The sequence below is a fragment of the Bombina bombina genome, chromosome 2, assembly GCF_027579735.1.
Source record: "Bombina bombina isolate aBomBom1 chromosome 2, aBomBom1.pri, whole genome shotgun sequence".
NCBI lineage: Eukaryota > Metazoa > Chordata > Amphibia > Anura > Bombinatoridae > Bombina > Bombina bombina.
This window is the reverse complement of record NC_069500.1, coordinates 1,024,166,346-1,024,191,864: the sequence shown is the minus strand read 5'-3', so window position 1 is coordinate 1,024,191,864 and position 25,519 is coordinate 1,024,166,346. Positions and strand designations below refer to the sequence as shown.

Below are 25,519 nucleotides of genomic sequence, written 5' to 3'. Positions count from 1 at the left end.
TAAATTGAGTGTTATTAAAAAGCCTGTTGCTAGTCCCTGCAAATTAGGCTAAAGTTTTATGCATACAGTATAATTCCAGTGAAGTGCCATTCCCCAGAATACTGAAGTGTAAAATATACATACATGACAGCCTGATACCAGTTGCTGCTACTGCATTTAAGGCTGAGTTTACATTATATCGGTATGGCAGAATTTTCTCATCAATTCCATTGTCAGAAAATAATAAGCTGCTACATACCTCTTTGCAGATTAATCTGCCCGCTGTCCCCTGATCTGAAGTTTACCTCTCCTCAGATGGCCGAGAAACAGCAATATGATCTTAACTACTCCGGCTAAAATCATAGAAAAACTCAGGTAGATTCTTCTTCAAATTCTACCAGAGAAGGAATAACACACTCCGGTGCTATTATAAAATAACAAACTTTTGATTGAAGGTATGAAACTAAGTATAATCACCACAGTCCTCTCACACATCCTATCTATTCGTTGGGTGCAAGAGAATGACTGGTAATGGCAGTTAGGGGAGGAGCTATATAGCAGCTCTGCTGGGTGAATCCTCTTGCACTTCCTGTTGGGGAGGAGTTAATATCCCATAAGTAATGGATGATCCGTGGACTGGATACACTTAACAAGAGAAAACTCCTTTCCCCCCAGTAACAGTAGAAATAATAGAATCCAACTGAGAACCAAATAAATTATTACCTTGGAAAGAAAGAGATAGTAATCTAGACTTATATGTCATATCAGCATTCCAACATTTAAGCCACAAAGCTCTTCTAGCTAAAATAGCTAAAGACATGGATCTAACATCAATTTTGAGAATATCAAAAATGGCATCACAAATAAAATGATTAGCATGTTGCAGTAAGCAAACAATGCTAGATATGTCAGAATCCAATTCTTTTTGCGCTAAATTCTCCAACCAAAAAGTTGAAGCAGCTACAACATCAGCCAAAGTAATTGCAGGCCTAAGAAGATGACCTGAATATAAATAGGCTTTCCTTAGTTAAGATTCAAGCTTCCTATCTAAAGGATCTTTAAAAGAAGTACTATCTTCCATAGGAATAGTGGTTCGTTTAGCAAGAGTAGAAATAGCCCCATCAACTTTGAGGATCTTTTCCCAAAACTCTATTGCAATCACTGATAAAGGATACATTTTTTTAAAACTTGCAGAAGGATTAAAAGGAGTACCTGGCTTATTCCATTCCTTAGAAATCATGTCAGAAATAGCATCAGGAAGGAAAAACCTCTGGAGTAACCACAGTAGGCTTAAAAACAGCATTTAAACATTTACTGGTTTTAATATCAAGAGGACTAGCTTCCTCAATATCCAAAGTAATTAACACTTCTTTTAACAAAGAACGCATATACTCTATTTTAAATAAATAAGTAGATTTGTCATTGTCATTGTCTGAGGAAGGATCTTCTGAATCAGATAGATCCTCATCAGAGGTGGCTAATTTATTATGTTGTCGGTCATTTGAAATTTCATCAACTGAATGAGAAGTTTTAAAAGACCTCTTACGCTTATTAGAAGGTGGAAATGCAGACAAAGCTTTCTAAATAGAATCAGTAACAAATTCTTTAAAATTCATAGGTATATCATGTACATTAGAAGCTGAAGGAACTGCAACTGGCAATGTACTATTACAGATGGACACTATCTGCATGTAAAAGTTTATCATGACAACTAATACAAATGACATTAGGAGATATAATCTCCACAATTTTACAACAAATGCACTTAGCTTTGATAGAACCAATGTCAGGCAGCAAAGTTCCAGCAGATACTTCTGAGGCAGGATCAGATTGAGACATCTTGCAGAATGTAAAAGAAAAAACAACATATAAAGCAAAATTATCAATTTCCTTATATGACAGTTTCAGGAATGGGAAAAAATGCAAATAGCATAGCCCTCTGACATAGAAAAAGGCAAGAGGCAAAAGCAATGGGGCAATAAATACTGAAAAAAAGTTTGGCGCCAAGTATGACGCACAACGTAACTGAAAAATTTTTTGGCGCCAACCCTGTCCGGAAATGACACACTCGCGTCACTAACGACGCAACCCTGTGTGAACCCCTGCGTCAACTACAACGCCGGAAACGACGAACTAGCGTCAACAGACGTGCCTTTTCGTGCCAAAAAATCCAAGAATGACGCAATAAAGTGATGCATTTAGCGCACCTGTGAGCCTAAGACAGTCCGCAATTTAAAATAAATAGTCAATTGAAAAAAAAAGACTAAATCCCAGGTAAGAAAATATTTCTCAATATTAACTTTCCCAAATATGAAACTAACAATCTGCAAAAGGAAATACATGAACCTGACTCATGGCAAATATAAGTACAATACATATATTTAGAACTTTATATAAATGCATAAAGTGCCAAACCATAGCGGAGGTGACTTAAAAAATAAAAACATACTTACCAAAGACACCCATCCACATATAGCAGATAGCCAAACCAGTACTGAAACAATTATCAGTAGAGGTAATGGTATATGAGAGAGTTTATCGTCGATCTGAAAAGGGAGGTAGGAGATGAATCTCTACGACCGATAACAGAGAACCTATGAAATAGAGCCTCGTTAGGAAAATCACTGCATTTAATAGGTAATACTCTCCACGTCCCTCTGACAGGAGTCGGGCTTCAAAATGCTGAGAAGCGCATGTCAACGTAGAAATTTTAGCACAAACTTACTTCAACACCTCCATAGGAGGCAAAGTTTGTAAAACTGAATTGTGGGTGTGGTGAGGGGTGTATTTATAGGCATTTTGAGGTTTGGGAAACTTTTCCCCTCCTGGTAGGATTGTATATCCCATACGTCACTAGCTCATGAAAGAAGATAAAAAATCAACTAACGGGTTGAATTTGCGGATCAGAAAATAATGAAATAAAAACTGAGAATACTGCATTTAGCAGAAGATTTGAAAAAAGCATGAATGAAACTCCTATTGAATTTTGATAAAGAATTAGATTTGGGATCAGCGTAAAGGTAACTTTACCTTCACTTTAATGTATAGCCGAGTAGAGAATAGGAAACATATAGATAGGAAAGACAAAGTAGGGTCTGTAGCGCTGTCAGTAGAACTGCTGCTCAAAAATTTAAATGGGCGGGCCTGTGGAGCATCATCATTCCGAAAGAAAATGCATCAGATAAGTATACATTTGGTTTTCTTTGCTTTCTTTTGTAAAATGGTCCACAGTCCTTCATAACATATTGGATTAATACCCAAGCAGATGATTACTGAAAGGGTGGGACAATTTTTCTGGCAGTTCCTATTTAGCAAACACTGCAGCCTGAAGGACTTTCCTGCCAAAAACGGCTTGTAAAGAAGCAAAAACATCCAAGCGATAACATTTGAGAAAAGTATGCAGAGAATACCATATTGCACCATTGCAAATCTGCTCCAAAATTGCATCATTTTTAAAAGCCCACGAAGTTCCAACTGCCCTTGTAGAATGAGCTGTGATACACTTAGGAGGCAACTTTCCCGCCACCAAGTAAGATTGCTAATAGGAAAAGTACTTTCCATTATAAAAGTTTTAGATCAACTGAATGCATTGGTTCAAAAGGAGAACCTTGTAATACCAAATTCCAGGGTGGAGAAATAGGTCTCATCAGCAGAAATTTGACATTTTAGGGAGCTAGCAAATAAACCCTTGGCAATGCCATACTGTAAAAACTGAAGAATTCTGTGAATCCTAAAGAAATACCAAGAAAACCCTCTGGAAGGCCACCACTCAAAATATGCCTTCCAAATTGTGTTATAATCTGTGTCACAGGCTTACTTGCCTGAAAAATCTCTATGTCTCAAAACTAGGAATTCAATCTCCACCAAGAGAGAAATTCCTGATGGATAAATCCAAAGCAATCTGTTCCAATTGTAGATAATTTCTTTGACCACTGAGGTAGCCTAGACAATTGAAGGGATCTTAAGTGAAGACAGGCAAAATGAACTGTCTGAAGCAGCAACCAGAAAATGCCCCATCTCCATGCACTGAGCTACTAATGGAAAAAGGAGCCATTTGCCAAGAGAGACATGCCCTCTGAATATTTATTTTGCAAGGTTCTGTCAAGAACAGATGCATAAGGACTAAGCCTATTATCACTCCTATTAAAGGGACAGTCTACCATTGAATTGTTATTGTTTAAAAAGATAGATAATCCCTTTATTACCCATTCCCCAGTTTTGCACAACCAACACTGTTATATTAATACACTTTTTACCTCTGTGATTACCTTGTATCTAAGAACCTTCTTCCAGCCCCCTGATCACATGACTGTGACTGTTTATGATCTATTGTCTTGCAGTTAGCATTGTGTTGGGCTAGATCCTAAATAACTTCCTGTGCCTGTACACAGTGTTATCTATATGGCCCACGTGTACTTTTAGTCTCTTTGTGTTGAAAAGGAATTTCAAAAGCCTATGATAAGAGGCAGCCCCCAAGAGTTTAGAAATTAGCATATGAGTCTGCCTAGGTTTAGTTTCAACTAAGAATACTAAGAGAAAAAAGCAAATTTGATGATAAAAGTAAATTGGAAAGTTGATTAAAATTACATGTCCTATCTACATAATGAAAGTTTAATTTTGACTAGACTGTCCCTTTAATGCTAACCTTACAACAGGATATAATGAGCTTTAGGGTAAATGTTTCTACAAACATAGTCTTGAAGAAAGACAGAAGCTTGTGAATATGAGCAATAGCTAGTGACAGGGAATGGGCTTGCACTAGCATGTTGTCAATTCTGATCACAGTCAAGATTGTACCCAACACCTTTGTGAAAATGTGTGGACGAGTGACAAACTGGCAGTGTTTGTCCAGATATGCAAATCTGAGGAACTAAAAGTGATCCTTGTGTATAGGGATGCACAGATATGCATCCTTAAGGTCTATAGTAACCATAAACTGACTCTTTTGGATTAAGTGTAAATTGTGTGTATTGTTCCCATTATAAAAGTGGGAAACCTAACAAACATGTTTAGGGCTGTTAAATCTAGGACTGGACTGTAAGTCCCTTTGGACAATAAACATATTGGAGTAAAACCCTTGACCCCAAGGAGACAGGATTAATTCTCCAAATTCTTTTATAAAAGATTTTTGGAAACATGAGATAGGTCAATGAGGAGCACTCTGCTTCAAAAGAAAACAACTCTTAATCTCTTGAAAGAAAAAAAGAATCAATTCAGATTTCCAAACTTTATTTTCCCAATGAATCCTAAAATATATAAACTTATACATACATTTATACAAAGATTATAAATCTGTACATGATAATTATCAGTATGTAGTATATATGCATATACTAAAGAATACACACATTTAGCCTGTCATGTGGCCTTACTGACTAGAAAAGCATCACAATTTAGACCAACAGGTACACAGTAGATAATTGTAAATCCATGTCCAGAATAAGCAGAGACTGCGTATACTTATAAAGTGAATGCACAATGTACAATGTAATGAAAATATTCATGGTCAATGTGCAGTATGTGAAAACATATGAATTAACCATACAATAGGTATAAAAGCGATACCAACAGATATTATATCTATAGGATTTTCACTGTTAATGAAAATACTCATGATCAAGGTTCAGTATCTGCATGATAGAACCTATGTGCATAGATATAAATTACACATATAATAGGTATAAAAGAGATACCAATAGATCTCCACTGTTGTAGTAAAATACAGAAAATGCTGCACAATTTTTCTTCGTTCTCTTGCTATCTTTTTTTAAAAAGCAGGAATGTAAAGCTTAGGAGTCGGCCCATTTTTGGTTCAGAACCCTGGAGAGAGCTTGCTTACAGGTGGCTACATTTAGAGACCAATCAGCAAGCTGTACCCAGGTTCTGGACCAAAAATGGGCCGGCTCCTAAGCTTTATATTCCTGCTTTTTATTATTATTGACTATATTTTGTTTATTTTGTTTTAATTTTATATATTGCTCACAATGACATATCACTTTTTAGTTGACTGTAGTTTTAGAAATAGACTGAACAAAAGGCTGATTTTGAATAGGGAGAGGATTAAAAGCATTTAGTAACAAATAAAACTGTAACTATGACTACAATTATTTAAATAAAAGCAATAAAAATGTGCCTACTGTAGAAGTATATATTGCGCAGGATGACTAACATTAGAGCTTACCAACTAGAAGCCATACAACATTAGAATCATGTTCAGTGAGAAAGCCCTCTAATTCTTTGATGCTGGGAACAAAGCTTTCGTTATTCTTGTGTTCCATGGCTGGCTGCTTAATTCAGTGCCTACATGAAAAAAGAAAGAAAGAAAGATTCACACATTTTAAAGGTAATCTCTATAATCTGGATATTTCTGAACAGGTCAAGCCTCTCTAAGAACAATCAATGAGAACAGGTTTACACATGTTATTGGAACACAATGGATATTAAAAATACACATTCTGTAATATTCATCTTTTCTAGGTCTAGTTAACTGTAGTACCCCTTGGTTGCTTAGAATTCCATTGCAGTAGTGGCTTAAAGGGACATACAAAAACTCTCAGTCATGGTGAGTAAAGAGATAAGAGGAACACACGTTATCAATGTATAGCATATTCCTAGAGACCGATTTTTTTTTCAAATTTCTGAGATGAGATTTATTTAATGAAAACTTTTCTGTATGTCATTTTGAAATCAAATTCAATTTTAGGCAATTACACTAAAGCACCATAGCAATGTGTTGATTAACTGGAGAATAAAACAGTTTTTAAAAGTTTATAATATATTTGCAGCAGTTAGTCTAATATCCAATAATGATGAGATAAAAACATAATTTATGTAAGAACTTACCTGATAAATTAATTTCTTTCATATTAGCAAGAGTCCATGAGCTAGTGACGTATGGGATATACATTCCTACAAGGAGGGGCAAAGTTTCCCAAACCTCAAAATGCCTATAAATACACCCCTCACCACACCCACAAATCAGTTTAACGAATAGCCAAGAAGTGGGGTGATAAGAAAAAAGTGCGAAAGCATAAAAAATAAGGAATTGGAATAATTGTGCTTTATACAAAAAAATCATAACCACCACAAAAAAGGGTGGGTCTCATGGACTCTTGCTAATATGAAAGAAATGAATTTATCAGGTAAGTTCTTACATAAATTATGTTTTCTTTCATGTAATTAGCAAGAGTCCATGAGCTAGTGACGTATGGGATAATGACTACCCAAGATGTGGATCTTTCCACGCAAGAGTCACTAGAGAGGGAGGGATAAAATAAAGACAGCCAATTCCTGCTGAAAATAATCCACACCCAAAATAAAGTTTAAATGAAAACATAAGCAGAAGATTCAAACTGAAACAGCTGCCTGAAGTGCTTTTCTACCAAAAACTGCTTCAGAAGAAGAAAACACATCAAAATGGTAGAATTTAGTAAAAGTATGCAAAGAAGACCAAGTTGCTGCTTTGCAAATCTGATCAACCGAAGCTTCATTCCTAAACGCCCAGGAAGTAGAAACTGACCTAGTAGAATGAGCTGTAATCCTCTGAGGCGGAGTTTTACCCGACTCAACATAGGCATGATGAATTAAAGATTTCAACCAAGATGCCAAAGAAGAAGCTTTCTGGCCTTTTCTAGAACCGGAAAAGATGACAAATAGACTAGAAGTCTTTCGGAAAGTCTTAGTAGCTTCAACATAATATTTCAAAGCTCTAACTACATCCAAAGAATGCAATGATTTCTCCTTAGAATTCTTAGGATTAGGGCATAATGAAGGAACTACAATTTCTCTACTAATGTTGTTGGAATTCACAACCTTAGGTAAAAATTCAAAAGAAGTTCGCAACACCGCCTTATCCTGATGAAAAATCAGAAAAGGAGACTCACAAGAAAGAGCAGACAATTCAGAGACTCTTCTGGCAGAAGAGATGGCCAAAAGGAACAAAACTTTCCAAGAAAGTAATTTAATGTCCATTGAATGCATAGGTTCAAACGGAGGAGCTTGAAGAGCCCCCAGAACCAAATTCAAACTCCAAGGAGGAGAAATTGACTTAATGACAGGTTTTATACGAACCAAGGCTTGTACAAAACAATGAATATCAGGAAGATTAGCAATCTTTCTGTGAAAAAGAACAGAAAGAGCAGAGATTTGACCTTTCAAGGAACTTGCGGACAAACCTTCATCTAAACCATCCTGAAGAAACTGTAAAATTCTCGGAATTCTAAAAGAATGCCAGGAAATATGATGAGAAAGACACCAAGAAATATAAGTCTTCCAGACTCTATAATATATCTCTCTAGATACAGATTTACGAGCCTGTAACATAGTATTAATCACAGAGTCAGAGAAACCTCTTTGACCAAGAATCAAGCGTTCAAACTCCATACCTTTAAATTTAAGGATTTGAGATCCTGATGGAAAAAAAGGACCTTGCGACAGAAGGTCTGGTCTTAACGGAAGAGTCCACGGTTGGCAAGAGGCCATCCGGACAAGATCCGCATACCAAAACCTGTGAGGCCATGCTGGAGCTACCAGCAGAACAAACGAGCATTCCTTCAGAATCTTGGAGATTACTCTTGGAAGAAGAACTAGAGGCGGAAAGATATAGGCAGGATGATACTTCCAAGGAAGTGATAATGCATCCACTGCCTCCGCCTGAGGATCCCGGGATCTGGACAGATACCTGGGAAGTTTCTTGTTTAGATGAGAAGCCATCAGATCTATTTCTGGAAGTTCCCACATTTGAACAATCTGAAGAAATACCTCTGGGTGAAGAGACCATTCGCCCGGATGCAACGTTTGGCGACTGAGATAATCCGCTTCCCAATTGTCTATTCCTGGAATATGAACCGCAGAGATTAGACAGGAGCTGGATTCCGCCCAAACCAGAATTCGAGATACTTCTTTCATAGCCAGAGGACTGTGAGTCCCTCCTTGATGATTGATGTATGCCACAGTTGTGACATTGTCCGTCTGAAAACAAATGAACGATTCTCTCTTCAGAAGAGGCCAAGACTGAAGAGCTCTGAAAATTGCACGGAGTTCCAAAATATTGATCGGTAATCTCACCTCCTGAGATTCCCAAACCCCTTGTGCTGTCAGAGACCCCCACGCAGCTCCCCAACCTGTAAGACTTGCATCTGTTGAAATTACAGTCCAGGTCGGAAGAACAAAAGAAGCCCCCTGAACTAAACGATGGTGATCTGTCCACCACGTCAGAGAGTGTCGTACAATCGGTTTTAAAGATATTAATTGAGATATCTTTGTGTAATCCCTGCACCATTGGTTCAGCATACAGAGCTGAAGAGGTCGCATGTGAAAACGAGCAAAGGGGATCGCGTCCGATGCAGCAGTCATAAGACCTAGAATTTCCATGCATAAGGCTACCGAAGGGAATGATTGTGACTGAAGGTTTCGACAAGCTGAAATCAATTTTAGACGTCTCTTGTCTGTCAAAGACAGAGTCATGGACACTGAATCTATCTGGAAACCCAAAAAGGTTACCCTTGTCTGAGGAATCAATGAACTTTTTAGTGAATTGATCCTCCAACCATGATTTTGAAGAAACAACAAAAGTCGATTCGTATGAAATTCTGCTAAATGTGAAGACTGAGCAAGTACCAAATAAGGAAATACCACAATACCCTGTTCTCTGATTACAGATAGAAGGGCACCGAGAACCTTTGTAAAAATTCTTGGTGCTGTTGCTAGGCCAAACGGCAGAGCCACAAACTGGTAATGCTTGTCTAGGAAAGAGAATCTCAGAAACTGATAGTGAGCTGGATGAATCGGAATATGCAGATATGCATCCTGTAAATCTATTGTAGACATATAATGCCCTTGCTGAACAAAAGGCAGGATAGTCCTTACAGTTACCATTTTGAATGTTGGTATCCTTACATAACGATTCAATATTTTTAGATCCAGAACTGGTCTGAAGGAATTCTCCTTCTTTGGTACAATGAAGAGATTCGAATAAAACCCCAGCCCCTGTTCCAGAACTGGAACTGGCATAATTACTCCAGCCAACTCTAGATCTGAAACACATTTCAGAAATGCTTGAGCTTTCGCTGGGTTTACTGGGACACGGGAAAGAAAAAATCTCTTTGCAGGAGGTCTTATCTTGAAACCAATTCTGTACCCTTCTGAAATAATGTTCTGAATCCAAAGATTGTGAACAGAATTGATCCAAATTTCTTTGAAAAAACGTAATCTGCCCCCTACCAGCTGAGCTGGAATGAGGGCCGCACCTTCATGTGGACTTAGAAGCTAGCTTTGCTTTTCTAGAAGGCTTGGATTTATTCCAGACTGGAGATGGTTTCCAAACTGAAACTGCTCCTGAGGATGAAGGATCAGGCTTTTGTTCTTTGTTGAAACGAAAGGAACGAAAACGATTATTAGCCCTGTTTTTACCCTTAGATTTTTTATCCTGTGGTAAAAAAGTTCCTTTCCCACCAGTAACAGTTGAGATAATAGAATCCAACTGAGAACCAAATAATTTATTACCCTGGAAAGAAAGGGAAAGTAGAGTCGATTTAGAAGACATATCAGCATTCCAAGTTTTAAGCCATAAAGCTCTTCTAGCTAAAATAGCTAGAGACATAAACCTGATATCAACTCTGATAATATCAAAAATGGCATCACAGATAAAATTATTAGCATGTTGAAGAAGAATAATAATGTTATGAGAATCATGATCTGTTACTTGTTGCGCTAAAGTTTCCAACCAAAAAGTTGAAGCTGCAGCAACATCCGCCAAAGATATAGCAGGTCTAAGAAGATTACCTGAACACAAATAAGCTTTTCTTAGAAAGGATTCAATTTTCCTATCTAAAGGATCCTTAAAGGAAGTACCATCTGCCATAGGAATAGTAGTACGTTTAGCAAGGGTAGAGATAGCCCCATCAACTTTAGGGATTTTGTCCCAAAACTCTAATCTGTCAGACGGCACAGGATATAATTGCTTAAAACGTTTAGAAGGAGTAAATGAATTACCCAAATTATTCCATTCCCTGGAAATTACTTCAGAAATAGCACCAGGAACAGGAAAAACTTCTGGAATAACTACAGGAGATTTAAAGACCTTGTCTAAACGTTTAGATTTAGTATCAAGAGGACCAGAATCCTCAATTTCTAATGCAATTAGGACTTCTTTAAGTAAAGAACGAATAAATTCCATTTTAAATAAATATGAAGATTTATCAGCATCAACCTCTGAAACAGAATCTTCTGAACCAGAAGAATCATTAGAATCAGAATGATGATGTTCATATAAAAATTCATCTGGATAAAGAGAAGTTTTAAAAGACTTTTTATGTTTACTAGAAGGAGGAATAACAGACATAGCCTTCTTAATAGATTCGGAAACAAAATCTCTTATGTTATCAGGAACACTCTGAACATTAGATGTTGATGGAACTGCAACAGGTAATGGTATTTTACTAAAGGAAATATTTTCTGCATTTAACAAGTTTGTCATGACATTTAATACAAACAACAGCTGGAGGAACAGCTACCAAAAGTTTACAGCAAATACACTTAGCTTTGGTAGTTCCAGCACCAGGCAGCGATTTTCCTGAAGTATCTTCTGACTCAGATGCAACATGAGACATCTTGCAATATGTAAAAGAAAAAACAACATATAAAGCAAAATTGATCAAATTCCCTAAATGACAGTTTCAGGAATGGGAAAAAATGCCAAAGAACAAGCTTCTAGCAACCAGAAGCAATGAAAAATGAGACTTAAATAATGTGGAGACACAAAAGCGACGCCCATATTTTTTTAGCGCCAAATAAGACGCCCACATTATTTGGCGCCAAAATGCTTTTGCCGCCAAAAATGACGCCACATCCGGAACGCCAACATTTTTGGCGCAAAAGAACGTCAAAAAATGACGCAACTTCCGGCGACACGTATGACGCCGGAAACAGAAAAGATTTTTTGCGCCAAAAAAGTCTGCGCCAAGAATGACGCAATAAAATGAAGCATTTTCAGCCCCCGCGAGCCTAACAGCCCACAGGGAAAAAGTCAAATTTTTTAAGGTAAGAAAAAATGATTGATTCAAATGCATTATCCCAAATATGAAACTGACTGTCTGAAAATAAGGAATGTTGAACATCCTGAGTCAAGGCAAATAAATGTTTGAATACATATATTTAGAACTTTATAAAAAAAGCGCCCAACCATAGCTTAGAGTGTCACAGAAAATAAGACTTACTTACCCCAGGACACTCGTCTACATGTTGTAGAAAGCCAAACCAGTACTGAAACGAAAATCAGCAGAGGTAATGGTATATATATATATATAAGAGTATATCGTCGATCTGAAAAGGGAGGTAAGAGATGAATCTCTACGACCGATAACAGAGAACCTATGAAATAGACCCCGTAGAAGGAGATCATTGCATTCAAATAGGCAATACTCTCCTCACATCCCTCTGACATTCACTGCACGCTGAGAGGAAAACCGGGCTCCAACCTGTTGCGGAGCGCATATCAATGTAGAATCTAGCACAAACTTACTTCACCACCTCCATAGGAGGCAAAGTTTGTAAAACTGATTTGTGGGTGTGGTGAGGGGTGTATTTATAGGCATTTTGAGGTTTGGGAAACTTTGCCCCTCCTGGTAGGAATGTATATCCCATACGTCACTAGCTCATGGACTCTTGCTAATTACATGAAAGAAAATGTGTTAATAAAAAGGTGCATCGCTCACAAGAATGTGCTACATTCAGGAGTCACAGCTTTGCAGACTGGGAAAGGCTAGGTGGCAGGGTTGAAAAAAATCCATTAGAGCCAGTCATCAAAACACTACTGCTTTGCAGCACTGCTCTGTATTTGACTGTTCTCTTCAAACAGCACTTTGCACTGGCTGCACTGTGTAAGGGAAAGCTTACACAGTAAAACCAGAAAACAGCACTGCTTTAAGAGAACAGCTTGATGTGGAGCAGAGCTGCAAAGCAAAAGCGCTAACATTCCCTGCATCTGTCCTGTTCTTTCTGCAGACATGTTGCATTTTCTGCGATTACATCTCAGATCACAGCATATTTTACCTTGGGGAGCATATCTACACATTTTCCCAAGAAAGCTTCAGATATAAGAGTTTCTACTAAAGCAGTGGAATCTGGTTAAGGTTTTGCAAATGAGCTTCACAGCACCTCACCTTTTTGCTTCTAAGGAAAAAGAATACAAGGATGCAGCAAGAGAAATCACACAATTTGAAGTTGTAATTTGGAACTTTTAAAGTGATAGTAAACTTTCACCTTTGTATAAATAGATCTGGAATGGTAGCAATATTTTAGATGGAGGAATTCATCAGTTAACGGTTTGAATTTTTATCCAAATCACCGCTCTAGTTGTATGGCATTCACACATTTTTATTATTTTTTTTCTTCTAGTTAAAGCACTGATTGGAGAAAAGTTCAAAGTTAGCTCACCAAAAAAAAAAAATTAGTGGGCGGCCGGAGCACGGGGAATTAGAATGTCAGCACTACGTTAAAAAGTAAGTTAAACCATATCTTCATTACAACTGATTAAATTAAAGGGACATTGTACATTCAATTTTTCTTTGCATAAATGTTTTGTATATGATCCATTTATATATCCCATCTGGTAGTGTTTTTATAAAAATGTATGTTTTTGCTTTTTTTATACACAGTGAGAGATGTATACACGCGTTTGCAGACTCCTACAGGCTCTTGTTATGTTATCTGTCTTTTCATATGCAGAAAGGGGGGAGGTAGGGAGTGTCTGCTCTTTTTGTTTACCCAGCCCTTTTCAGTGGGTGTCCCAGACTAACCTCATCAACTGTGCTAAACTAGGAGCTTCTAAGTAAGTTTTAAAAAGGATTTACACTGGATTTTTAAATCAGCATCTGTGCATATTCTTCTTGATAGTAGTGTCTATTGCATGCAGTTATATGAAAATGTGTGCATATTGTCCCTTTAAACTCCATCTAAAATATCACTAACATTCCAGATCTGTTTATAAAAAGAGGAAGTCTCTTTTTTTTAATAAAAAAAATGCAATTTTCATTAGCAACAATTGTTTGGAGCAGTGGACAAAAAGGGTTTTAAATACTTTAAAACATTTACTTTTTATATAGATGGTTTAAAAATCAGTTCTGAAAAGGAACATAAAAATGCAAAAATAAAATACTTGAATGGGTTTGTCATATGCAGGCAAATAATACAGTAATAATATGTTTTTTTTGCAGCTCCAGAGCAGCAATGCATTACTGGGAGCTAGCTGAACACAAAGAGAGACATGAGTGTAGACACAATCACCAGCTAGTCTCTAATAGTGTACTGTAGGACTGAGCTAGGTGTGCTTTTCAATAAAGGATAGAAAATGAATTTGATAACAGAAGTAAATTAAAGAGTCTCTTACAACTTTCAGCTCCCTTCAATACTCAATCTAAACAAAAATAGGCTACCTGGAACACAAATAAGCTAGTTATGATTTAAAGCGACAATAAAGGGACATAAAACAATTTGGGATAGAGTCTGAGACAAAATAATATAATATGTACTTTCATTACTTTACCTGCAAATTTATACTGCAGTGCCTCACCATTAACCCTTTCTTTTTAGTTTCTGAATTGTAAAGCTCTAACTCCCCCCACACAATTCCTTTTATTGCTGTATCTATGTATTGTTCTTTTGGTAGAATGCTAAAATGCATAGGGATTATCTGCTGGAGCATGCCTAAAAGCTATGAACTCAGTTGAAATACAATGCCTGTGTCTAAACACTGATAGTGTAGTTAGCTGCTCCAGGCAGTTTAGCTATTTAATTCATTTTGCTTATTTTTGAAAATTATTTTAAAATACTTGCCAACAATTTTTTTAAACAATTTTTTATGCAAACTATCTAAAATTAATTAGCCCTTTTAGGATATGCACAGATCTCAACCTGTTTTATGTCACTTTAAGGTCTAATTTTATAACAGCTGGTCACGAGCAGAAACTGTCACTGAGCAGCACTAGTCGCACAGTTGTGTTTAACCCTTTGCAAGGTTAAAACATGTGCAGGGTCGGTAGTGATAATTTCTTACATGCTCTAAAGAATTAAGAGCATGTTATGTTTCCACTATAATGGCCCTTTAAAGGGCCATAATACCCAAATGTATAAACATTGGTGCAATCTCAGCAAACTGGAGCCAAAACGTCGCCCAGTAGACTTAAAAAAGCAATCCTCAGCAGGAACCAGGAACAATGATAAAATTATCACAGAAGGTGATAAAACACACACAATAGCAAGTGTATAAAAGTATAAAAAGTCTTTATTAACACAGCGACGCGTTTCTCAGCCTACTCAGGGCTGTTTCATCAGGCTATAACAAACATTATAAAACACTTACGCTTTTTTAAGTCTACTGGGCGACGTTTTGGCTCCAGTTTGCTGAGATTGCACCTGCAGGTGCCAACCATCTTGTAAGTGCAAGCAATTGGATATATTTTCCCCTTGTCTTGATGATATTGGGCCATGTCGTGTTGCTTTTTCCTTTATCCATAGGCACATATACATTGGAGTTTCAGAGGATATCTGACTGTCTCTGCGCTTTGGATACAGTGTGCTGAACCACTGAGAAGTGTCAGTCTGCTCTACTAGCACCAGTGGGGTGCTTTATGTTTGTGAGTATTCACATTCTCGTATTGCTGCTCATTATACCTGTACTGGCGATATTAGGCCATGGTGGCGCCTCTGTTTCTTATTCTTTTTTAGATTCCATACTACAGGATAGCCATCCTTTGACAGAGTGCAGCCTCAACGTCAGGAAATTGTCATAACCCTGGACTTATAGACTTTTACATTATCTTTATTTGGTTATCAATTGATTTATATTTTATCCAATTTCTGTTTATATTTTAGTAATACATATATATCTTTTTATTATCTTTCTATATATATAGTTTTTCATTTATATTGTTTATAGTATTGTGGTTACTTATATATTTCCAAATTCTAGATTTTTTAGGGTTTCACTTTTAGCCTTATAATTGGTTCTATAATTGTTGCTATTACCATCTTATCAGATTTCTGCCTGATTATTTTTGTTGAGACCTTACAAGCACTATTATTTCACTTATTTTATTGAAATTGAGGAAGCGCCCCCTAAGGGCGTGGTGTGTCCTATGAGTACACACCACTCTCCCCATACACATTGCACCATAATTCAATAATAGAGGTGTCCAGACTTTCTGGGGAAAATAGAAAAAAAAGCCAACTTCTTACAGGTAAATCACAGGAAAAGCAAGCTAACTAAATAATGTACACTGCAAGGTGTTTTTACTATGCAAACATATACATTATATAGCCAAACGTTTGTGGACACCTGACCATAACACTTATATGAACTTGTTGGACATCCAATTCCAAAACAATGGGTATTAAAATGGAGTTGCTCTCCCGCTTTAACAGCTGAGAAGGTTTTCCGCAAGATTTTGGAACGTGTGTGTAAATTTGTGCCCTTTTAGCCAAAAGAGCATTTGTAAGGTCAGGCACTGATGCTGGACTAGAAGGTCTGGCTCACAACCAACCAATTACATCCCAAGGCACCATGAATTCCTGGCATCCGCCGCACCCAGATTCTTCCATCAGACTGCCAGATAGTGAATAGTGATTCATCAATCCAGAGAAGTTTCCTCTGCAGTTCAGTGGCAACGTGTTTTACACAGGCCCGGATTGGGCTCCCGAGAAAAATCCCGGTGGGCCGGCAGCTGCACAGGGCCGGGTTGGGCCGCCACATAGGCAAGAAAGTTAGTAGGCTCAAGCAGCTCAGCTACAGATGCGGCGCCGCTACCGCTCCGCCTCCATTCCTTTTCCAATAGGCAATGGCATTAGGAAATGCAAGTGTGAGAGAGTCAGGGGACGGAGCGGGCCTATGTGGATTGCGCCTTCTCTGAGCCACATGCAGAGGACACTGTGCGAATAAAGAGTAAGTTATTTATTTTCTTGGGGGCTGGTTTCCTTCCTTAAAGGCCTACCTATGCAAAGTTATGGCATGAGACATAATGTAGGATTGAATGAGAAGTGTCTCCTGCAGGAGGTAAATAGTTCTGTTTAACCGTTTTGCTTCTAGAGAGAACTGCAGGATATTGCTGTGCACCTCTTGTTAGTAGTCAATTAGTTGATTGTATGTATTTGCGTTTGAAAGTGCGTACTGTTTGCAGAAAATGTCTTACTCTAAAAAAAAAAAAAAAGTTTTTGGTTGGTGCCGTTGATCCTCATGTGCAATGGTATATTGTCTCACTCAGATCCTTTTCCCCTTTTAGAGATTGCTCACCCCCTGTACACATTTTTTTGATCTGTGTCCTCTTCCGTTTATAATAGGATTTTTACTCTTGTCATATCAGAAATGCTCTAAAATCAGCAACGTGAAAGTAAATAATATACAGGAAATAACTATATCTTAAAGTGAGAAGACAGAAGAGTGCACAATCTTTTTGTTATACATGTATTATGGTACACTGAAAATGTCAGAAAATTATGCGTTTAAAATGGTATACCACAAGGCAACATTACACAGTGTGAGGTGAGGGAGAATGTCTTTACATTGCCAGGGAGATTGGGCCGGAGGGAGGAGAGTCTGAGCCAGAGGGGGGGGGCTGCGTTGGAGGGGGTGGGGCTAAGATGAAGGGGCGGGGCTGACTCAGAGGGGGGTTGGGCTGGTCTATACAAATTTCCAGGGCCGGTCTGATTTCCTAGTCGGGCCCTGGTTTTACATCACTCTGGACAGTGCTTTGCATTGCACATGTGAGGCTGCATGTTGATTTGTACAGTTACCTGGCCATGAAAAACAATTTCACGAAGCTCTCAACACACAATTCTTTTACTAATGTTGCTTACAGTAATGCAACATGATAGGCACTTTTTACGAGCTATGCCTTTCAACACGTCAGACCCGCTCTGTGAATATGCGCAGTCTGGCACTTCATGGCTGGGCTATTGGCAAAGAAGAAAAAGTCCGCTTGTAGGTAAAACTTTACATTTATTAGTATATCCAAGTTAAAAATAGAAAGGATAGCACACCGGAGACCATCACAGAAAGGAGGAGGGTAAGCAACCGGCTTATGCATGTTGGCCGTAATCATAGCCTACTGGTCACTAAACATCTGTGACTATTTAAAAGGTAAAAACAAATCTTATTGGCTAATACAGAAGACACTTGTCTCTCACTTAAAGGGACAGTAAACTTTAAAAATAATGTTATATAATTCTGCACATAGTGCAGAATTATATAACATTATATTAGCCAAACATTTATATAACCTAATATTCCCTATTCATTTTAAAAAAAACGCTGTTTCACAGACCCGCTCTCTGTTGAGCGGGTCTGTTATATTTACTAAACGCATCGGGCCAGCTGTATAGTTACAGCCCGGCCCGACCGCGCCATAAGACTAAGTGCAGCTCGCTCCTGTCACAGGAGCGAGCTGCACTTAGTCTTATGGCGCGGTCGGGCCGGGCTGTGACTATACAGCTGGCCGATGCGCTGAGTAAATATAACAGACCCGCTCAGCAGAGAGAAGAGAGCGGGTCTGTGAAACAGCGTGTTTTTTTTTAAATTAATAGGGAATATTAGGTTTTATAAATGTTTGGCTAATATAATGTTATATAATTCTGCACTATGTGCAGAATTATATAACATTATTTTTAAAGTTTACTGACACTTTAAAGTGCTTAACGAGTTTAGACAGAGATATTTACTTATTGGTTTGACTAAGGCTCATAATGAAACAACATTGCACAATTATTTTACTTTACTGTTACAAAGTTACAACTACACAGAAAATAAAAGAAAAAACACATGTATTCCTTTAAAAAAAAAACAGTGAGAGACTTAATGGGTACATTATAATAGTATAATACGTGCTATAAATAGACCTGGCAAAAGTAAAATATTGCAGAAATTAAAAGGATATATTACCGTTGGATTCAATCTTTTTAAGTTTAGTAGGGGACACAATGTTACCAATCGTCTTGCACTTTCTATAGGAGCATCTAAGGCCATTTTGAACCACATCCTGCAATTTATCATCTGCAGATAAAAGAGTAAAGTGTTTTTTCCACAATTTTATATATGTCATTGTACTGAGCACTCTATTCATTTACAAAAGTAACCCCCTTATATGGATCTCTATTAGTGCAATGAGTTTTATTCATCAAGAGAAATTCCCTATACAGGTGATCCACTTCCTGCCTTGCTTTTCTTATAACCTTAGCTGTATACCCTCTAGCCATAAGTCTATCAGTAAGATTATCAGCTTCCTAAGAATATTCCTCAAAAACAGAACAGTTCAGTCTCAATCTGACGAATTGGCCTTTTGCCACAGCATACGGTACATGTCTGGGGTGACAGCTAGTGGCGTGCAGTAGTGTGTTACCAGTAATGGGCTTGTAATATACCTTGGATTGAATAATTCCATCAACTGTTCCCGACAGTTTAATATCAAGAGGATTTATAGAGTTTTGATGAAACTCCAAAAGGTAAATCTCATGCTCAATTGGTTATCATTTAAATACTCCACAAACGCCAAAGTTTAATCAGATGAACCGGTCCAAACGAACAGGAGATTATCGATAAAACGTTTGTAAACCTGGATGTACTCCCTGAACGGATTTGTATCTCCAAAGATGTGGGAGAGCTTCCACCAACGTAAAAACATAATTTATGCTTACCTGATAAATTTATTTCTCTTGTAGTGTGTTCAGTCCACGGATCATCCATTACTTATGGGATATATTCTCCTTCCCAACAGGAAGTTGCAAGAGGATCACCCAAGCAGAGCTGCTATATAGCTCCTCCCCTCACATGTCATATCCAGTCATTCGACCGAAACAAGACGAGAAAGGAGAAACTATAAGGTGCAGTGGTGACTGGAGTTATAATTTTAAAATTTAGAACCTGCCTTAAAAAGACAGGGCGGGCCGTGGACTGAACACACTACAAGAGAAATAAATTTATCAGGTAATCATAAATTATGTTTTCTCTTGTTAAGTGTGTTCAGTCCACGGGTCATCCATTACTTATGGGATACCCATACCAAAGCTAAGTACACGGATGATGGGAGGGAAAAGGCAGGAACATTAAACAGAAGGAACCACTGCCTGTAGAACCTTTCTCCCAAAACCAGCCTCCGAAGAAGCAAAAGTGTCAAATTTGTAAAATTTGGAAAAAGTATGAAGTGAAGACCAAGTTGCAGCCTTGCAAATCTGTTCAACAGAGGCCTCATTCTTAAAGGCCCAGGTGGAAGCCACAGCTCTAGTGGAATGAGCTGTAATTCTTTCAGGAGGCTGCTGTCCAGCAGTCTCATAGGCTAAACGTATTATGCTACGAAGCCAAAAAGAGAGAGAGGTAGCCGAAGCCTTTTGACCTCTCCTTTGTCCAGAGTAAACGACAAACAGAGAAGAAGTTTGTCTAAAATCTTTAGTTGCCTGTAAGTAGAACTTCAGAGCACGGACCACGTCTAGATTATGCAAAAGACGTTCCTTCTTTGAAGAAGGATTAGGACATAATGATGGAACAACAATCTCTTGATTGATATTCCTGTTAGAAACAACCTTAGGCAAAAACCCAGGTTTAGTACGCAGTACTACCTTGTGTGAATGAAAGATCAGATAAGGAGAATCACAATGTAAGGCAGATAACTCAGAGACTCTTCGAGCCGAGGAAATAGCCATCAAAAACAAAACTTTCCAAGATAAAAGCTTAATATCAATAGAATGAAGGGGTTCAAACGGAACACCCTGAAGAACTTTAAGAACCAAGTTTAAGCTCCACGGAGGAGCAACAGCTTTAAACACAGGCTTAATTCTAGCCAAAGCCTGACAAAAGGCCTGGACGTCTGGATTCTCTGCCAGACGTTTGTGTAAAAGAATAGACAGAGCTGAAATCTGTCCCTTTAGCGAACTAGCGGATAAACCCTTTTCTAAACCCTCTTGTAGAAAAGCCAATATCCTAGGAATCCTAACCTTACTCCATGAGTAACTCTTGGATTCGCACCAATATAAATATTTATGCCATATCTTATGGTAAATTTTTCTGGTCACAGGTTTACGAGCCTGTATTAATGTATCAATAACCGAATCCGAAAACCCACGCTTTGATAGAATCAAGCGTTCAATTTCCAGGCAGTCAGCCTTAGAGAAATTAGGTTTGGATGGTTGAAAGGACCCTGAATTAGAAGGTCCTGCCTCAGAGGAAGAGACCATGGTGGACAGGACGACATGTCCACTAGGTCTGCATACCAGGTCCTGCGTGGCCACGCAGGCGCTATCAGAATTACCGATGCCCTCTCCTGTTTGATCCTGGCAATCAGTCGAGGTAGCAACGGAAATGGTGGAAACACATAAGCTATGTTGAAAACCCAAGGGGCTGCTAATGCATCTACCAGCACCGCTCTCGGGTCCCTGGACCTGGATCCGTAACAAGGAAGCTTCGCGTTCTGGCGAGATGCCATGAGATCCAGATCCGGTTTGCCCCAACAACGAATCAGTTGAGCAAATACCTCCGGGTGAAGTTCCCACTCTCCCGGATGAAAAGTCTGGCAACTTAGGAAATCCGCCTCCCAGTTCTCTACGCCCGGGATGTAAATCGCTGACAGGTGGCAAGAGTGAGACTCTGCCCAGCGAATTATCTTCGAGACTTCCAACATCGCTAGGGAACTCCTGGTTCCCCCTTGATGATTGATGTAAGCCACAGTCGTGATATTGTCCGACTGAAATCTGATGAACCTCAGTTTTGCTAACTGAGGCCAAGCTAGAAGAGCATTGAATATTGCTCTTAATTCTAGAATGTTTATTGGAAGGAGTATCTCCTCCTGAGTCCACGATCCCTGAGCCTTCAGGGAATTCCAGACTGCTCCCCAGCCTAGAAGGCTGGCATCCGTTGTCACAATTGTCCAATCCGGTCTGCGAAAGGTCATTCCTTTGGACAGATGAACCGGTGACAACCACCAGAGAAGAGAATCTCTGGTCTCCTGGTCCAGATTTAGTAAAGGGGACAGATCTGAGTAATCCCCGTTCCATTGACTGAGCATGCATAGTTGCAGCGGTCTGAGATGCAGGCGCGCAAATGGCACTATGTCCATTGCCGCGACCATTAAGCCGATTACCTCCATGCACTGAGCTACTGATGGGCTTGGAACGGAATGAAGGACACGGCAAGCATTGAGAATCTTTGATAACCTGGACTCCGTCAGGTAAATCTTCATCTCTACAGAATCTATAAGAGTCCCTAGAAAAGGAACCCTTGTGAGTGGTAACAGAGAACTCTTTTCCACGTTCACTTTCGACCCATGCGACCTCAGAAATGCTAGAACTATCTCTGTATGAGACTTTGCATTCTGAAAACTTGACGCTTGTATCCGAATGTCATCTAGGTACGGAGCCTCATGGTCTTAGTACCGCCAGAAGTGAGCCCAGAACCTTCGTAAAAATTCTCGGGGCCGTGGCTAACCCGAAGGGAAGAGTCACAAACTGGTAATGCCTGTCTAGAAAGGCAAACCTTAGGTACCGATAATGATCTTTGTGAATCGGTATATGAAGGTAAGCATCCTTTAAGTCCACCGTGGTCATATATTGACCCTCTTGGATCATGGGTAGGATGGTTCGAATGGTTTCCATCTTGAACGATGGTACCCTTAGGAATTTGTTTAAGATCTTTAAGTCCAAGATTGGTCTGAAGGTTCCCTCTTTTTTGGGAACCACAAATAGATTTGAGTAAAATCCTTGTCCCTGTTCCGATCGCGGAACTGAGTGAATCACTCCCATGATTAAGAGGTCTTGTACACATTGTAGAAATGCCTCTCTCTTTACTAGGTTTGTCGATAACCTCGAAAGATGTAACCTCCCTTGTGGAGGAGAGGTTTTGAAATCCAGAAGGTATCCCTGAGATATAATCTTTAACGTCCAGGGAACCTGCACATCTCTTGCCCAAGCCTGGGCGAAGAGAGAAAGTCTGCCCCCCACTAAATCCGTCTCCGGATAGGGGGCCCTGTCTTCATGCTGTCTTAGGGGCGGGAGTAGGCTTTCTGGCCTGCTTGCCCTTGTTCCATGACTGGTTGCCTTTCCAACCCTGTCTGTAACGAGCAGTAGTTCCTTCCTGTTTTGGAGCGGAGGAAGTCGATGCTGCTCCTGCCTTGAAGTTACGAAAGGCACGAAAATTAGACTGTTTGGCCTTTGGTTTGGCCCTGTCCTGAGGAAGGGCGTGGCCCTTACCTCCCGTAATGTCATCAATAATTTCCTTCAAGCCGGGCCCGAATAAGGTCTGCCCTTTGGAATGAATGTTAAGTAGCTTAAACTTGGAAGTTACATCCGCTGACCAGGATTTAAGCCAGAGCGCTCTGCGCGCCTGTATGGCGAATCCGGAATTTTTAGCCGTAAGTTTGGTTAGATGTACTACGGCATCTGAAACAAACGCATTAGCTTGATTAAGGGTTCTAACCTTGCTCAAAGCCTCATCCAATGGCTCTGTGCGAATCGCCTCTTCCAGAGACTCAAACCAGAATGCCGCTGCAGCCGTGACAGGCGCAATGCATGCAAGAGGCTGCAATATAAAACCCTGTTGAACAAACATTTTCTTAAGATAACCCTCTAATTTTTTATCCATTGGATCTGAGAAAGCACAGCTATCCTCCACCGGGATAGTGGTACGCTTGGCTAACGTAGAAACTGCTCCCTCCACCTTAGGGACCGTCTGCCATAAGTCTCGTGTGGTGGCGTCTATAGGGAACATTTTTCTAAATATCGGGGGAGGGGAAAAAGGCACACCGGGTCTATCCCACTCCTTACTAATAATTTCTGTAAGTCTTTTTGGTATAGGAAAAACATCAGTACACACCGGTACCGCATAGTATCTATCCAACCTACACAATTTCTCTGGAATTGCCACCGTGTCGCAATCATTGAGAGCCGCTAATACCTCCCCTTGTAACACACGGAGGTTCTGAAGCATAAAATTTAAAATTTGAAATTTCTGAATCCGGTCTCCCCGGATCAGAACCGTCACCGACAGAATGAAGCTCACCGTCCTCATGTTCTGCAAATTGTGACGCAGTATCAGACATGACTCTCGTGTCATCAGCGCGCTCTGTCCTTAACCCAGAGCTGTCGCGCTTGCCCCTTAATTCGGGCATATTATATAATACTTCTTTCATAACATTAGCCATATCATGTAAAGTGATTTGTAAGGGCCTAGATGTACTTGGCGTCTCAATCCTACGCATCTCCCGAGCGGGAGACGCAGGTACTGACACGTGAGGAGAGTTAGGCGGCATAACTTCCCCCTCGTTGTCTGGTGATAGTTTCTTTATCGGTACAGATTGACTTTTATTCAAAGCAATATCAATACAATTGGTACACATCGTTCTATTGGGCTCCACATTGGCTTTTGAACATGATGAACAAACAGTTTCCTCTGAATCAGACATGTTTAAACAGACTTAGCAATGAAACTAGCAAGCTTGGAAATCACTTTCAATAAGTTTACAAGCAATATAAAAAACTCTGCAGCGTTTCAAAAATACAGATATAATTAAACAATTCTTAACAAGAAGTGTATTATTAGCAGAGGATTGCACCCATTAGCAAAAGGATGATTAACCCCTCAATACCCAAAACGGATAAAACGGATATCAATTAAGATTTAACGCTTTTAATCACAGTCAAACACACTGTCACAGATCTGCTGTGACTGATTACCTCCCTCAAAAATGAATTTTGCAGACCCCTGAGCTCTCTAGAGACGTCCTGGATCAAGGAGGAAGAAGCAGGAAGACTGTGCTAGAATTTTAACTGCGCAACAAGGTCCCTCCCACTCCTATCACAACAGTGGGAGCCCTGATATAACGGTTTCCATGCAGAAAAATATGTTAGCCATGTGGAAAAAAATCATGCCCAAAGCGATTTATCACCAAAGTACCTCACAAAAAACGAATAACATGCTAGTAAACGTTTTATTAAAAAACAACATTTTCCAATGTCATGCAAAGTTATCACTAAGCCTGCTACCAGTCGCTACCACTGCAGATAAGGCTTAAGTATTATTTCAGTTTTAACAGTATTTTCTCAGTCAAATTCTAGTCCCTAGAAAATAACTCGACTGCGCATACATTTATCAGCGTGATACCAGTTGCCACTACTGCATTTAAGGCTGTACTTACATCATACGGAAACAGCAGTATTTTCTTAGTCAATTCCATTCCCAGAAAATAAAGCACTGCACATACCTCATTTGCGGAGGACCTCGCATGCCATTCACAGTTTCTGAAGTTACCCCACTCCTCAGAATGTCGAGAACAGCCAGTGGATCTTAGTTACGCCTGCTAAGATCATAGAAAAAAAACGCAGGCAGTTTCTTCTTCCAAATACTGCCTGAGATAGAAAAACAGCACACTCCGGTGCCATTTAAAATAACAAACTTTTGATTGAAGAATAGATAAGTAAAAACTCCAGCTCCTCTCGCGACCTCCTTCTTTGTTGAGGGTTGCAAGAGAATGACTGGATATGACATGTGAGGGGAGGAGCTATATAGCAGCTC

The 25,519-nt window shown here is 39.2% G+C and overlaps 1 protein-coding gene across 8 annotated transcripts in view; it reads right to left on the bottom strand.

Annotated features, from left to right (window-relative positions):
• The window catches only part of BLTP1 (bridge-like lipid transfer protein family member 1), a 1,044,923-nt gene that overhangs the window by 902,035 nt on the left and 117,369 nt on the right, over positions 1–25,519 (bottom strand). For 7 of the 8 annotated variants that reach the window (XM_053703613.1, XM_053703617.1, XM_053703620.1 and 4 more), the window contains exons 2-3: positions 18,908–19,018; positions 6,161–6,279 (exon numbers count right to left, since the gene is read on the bottom strand). In XM_053703613.1, the coding sequence (XP_053559588.1) occupies positions 6,161–6,257 (97 nt within the window). In that variant the 5' untranslated portion in view covers positions 6,258–6,279; positions 18,908–19,018. The remainder of the gene's footprint in view (positions 1–6,160; positions 6,280–18,907; positions 19,019–25,519) is intronic. The other variant, XM_053703615.1, reaches the window with a different exon arrangement.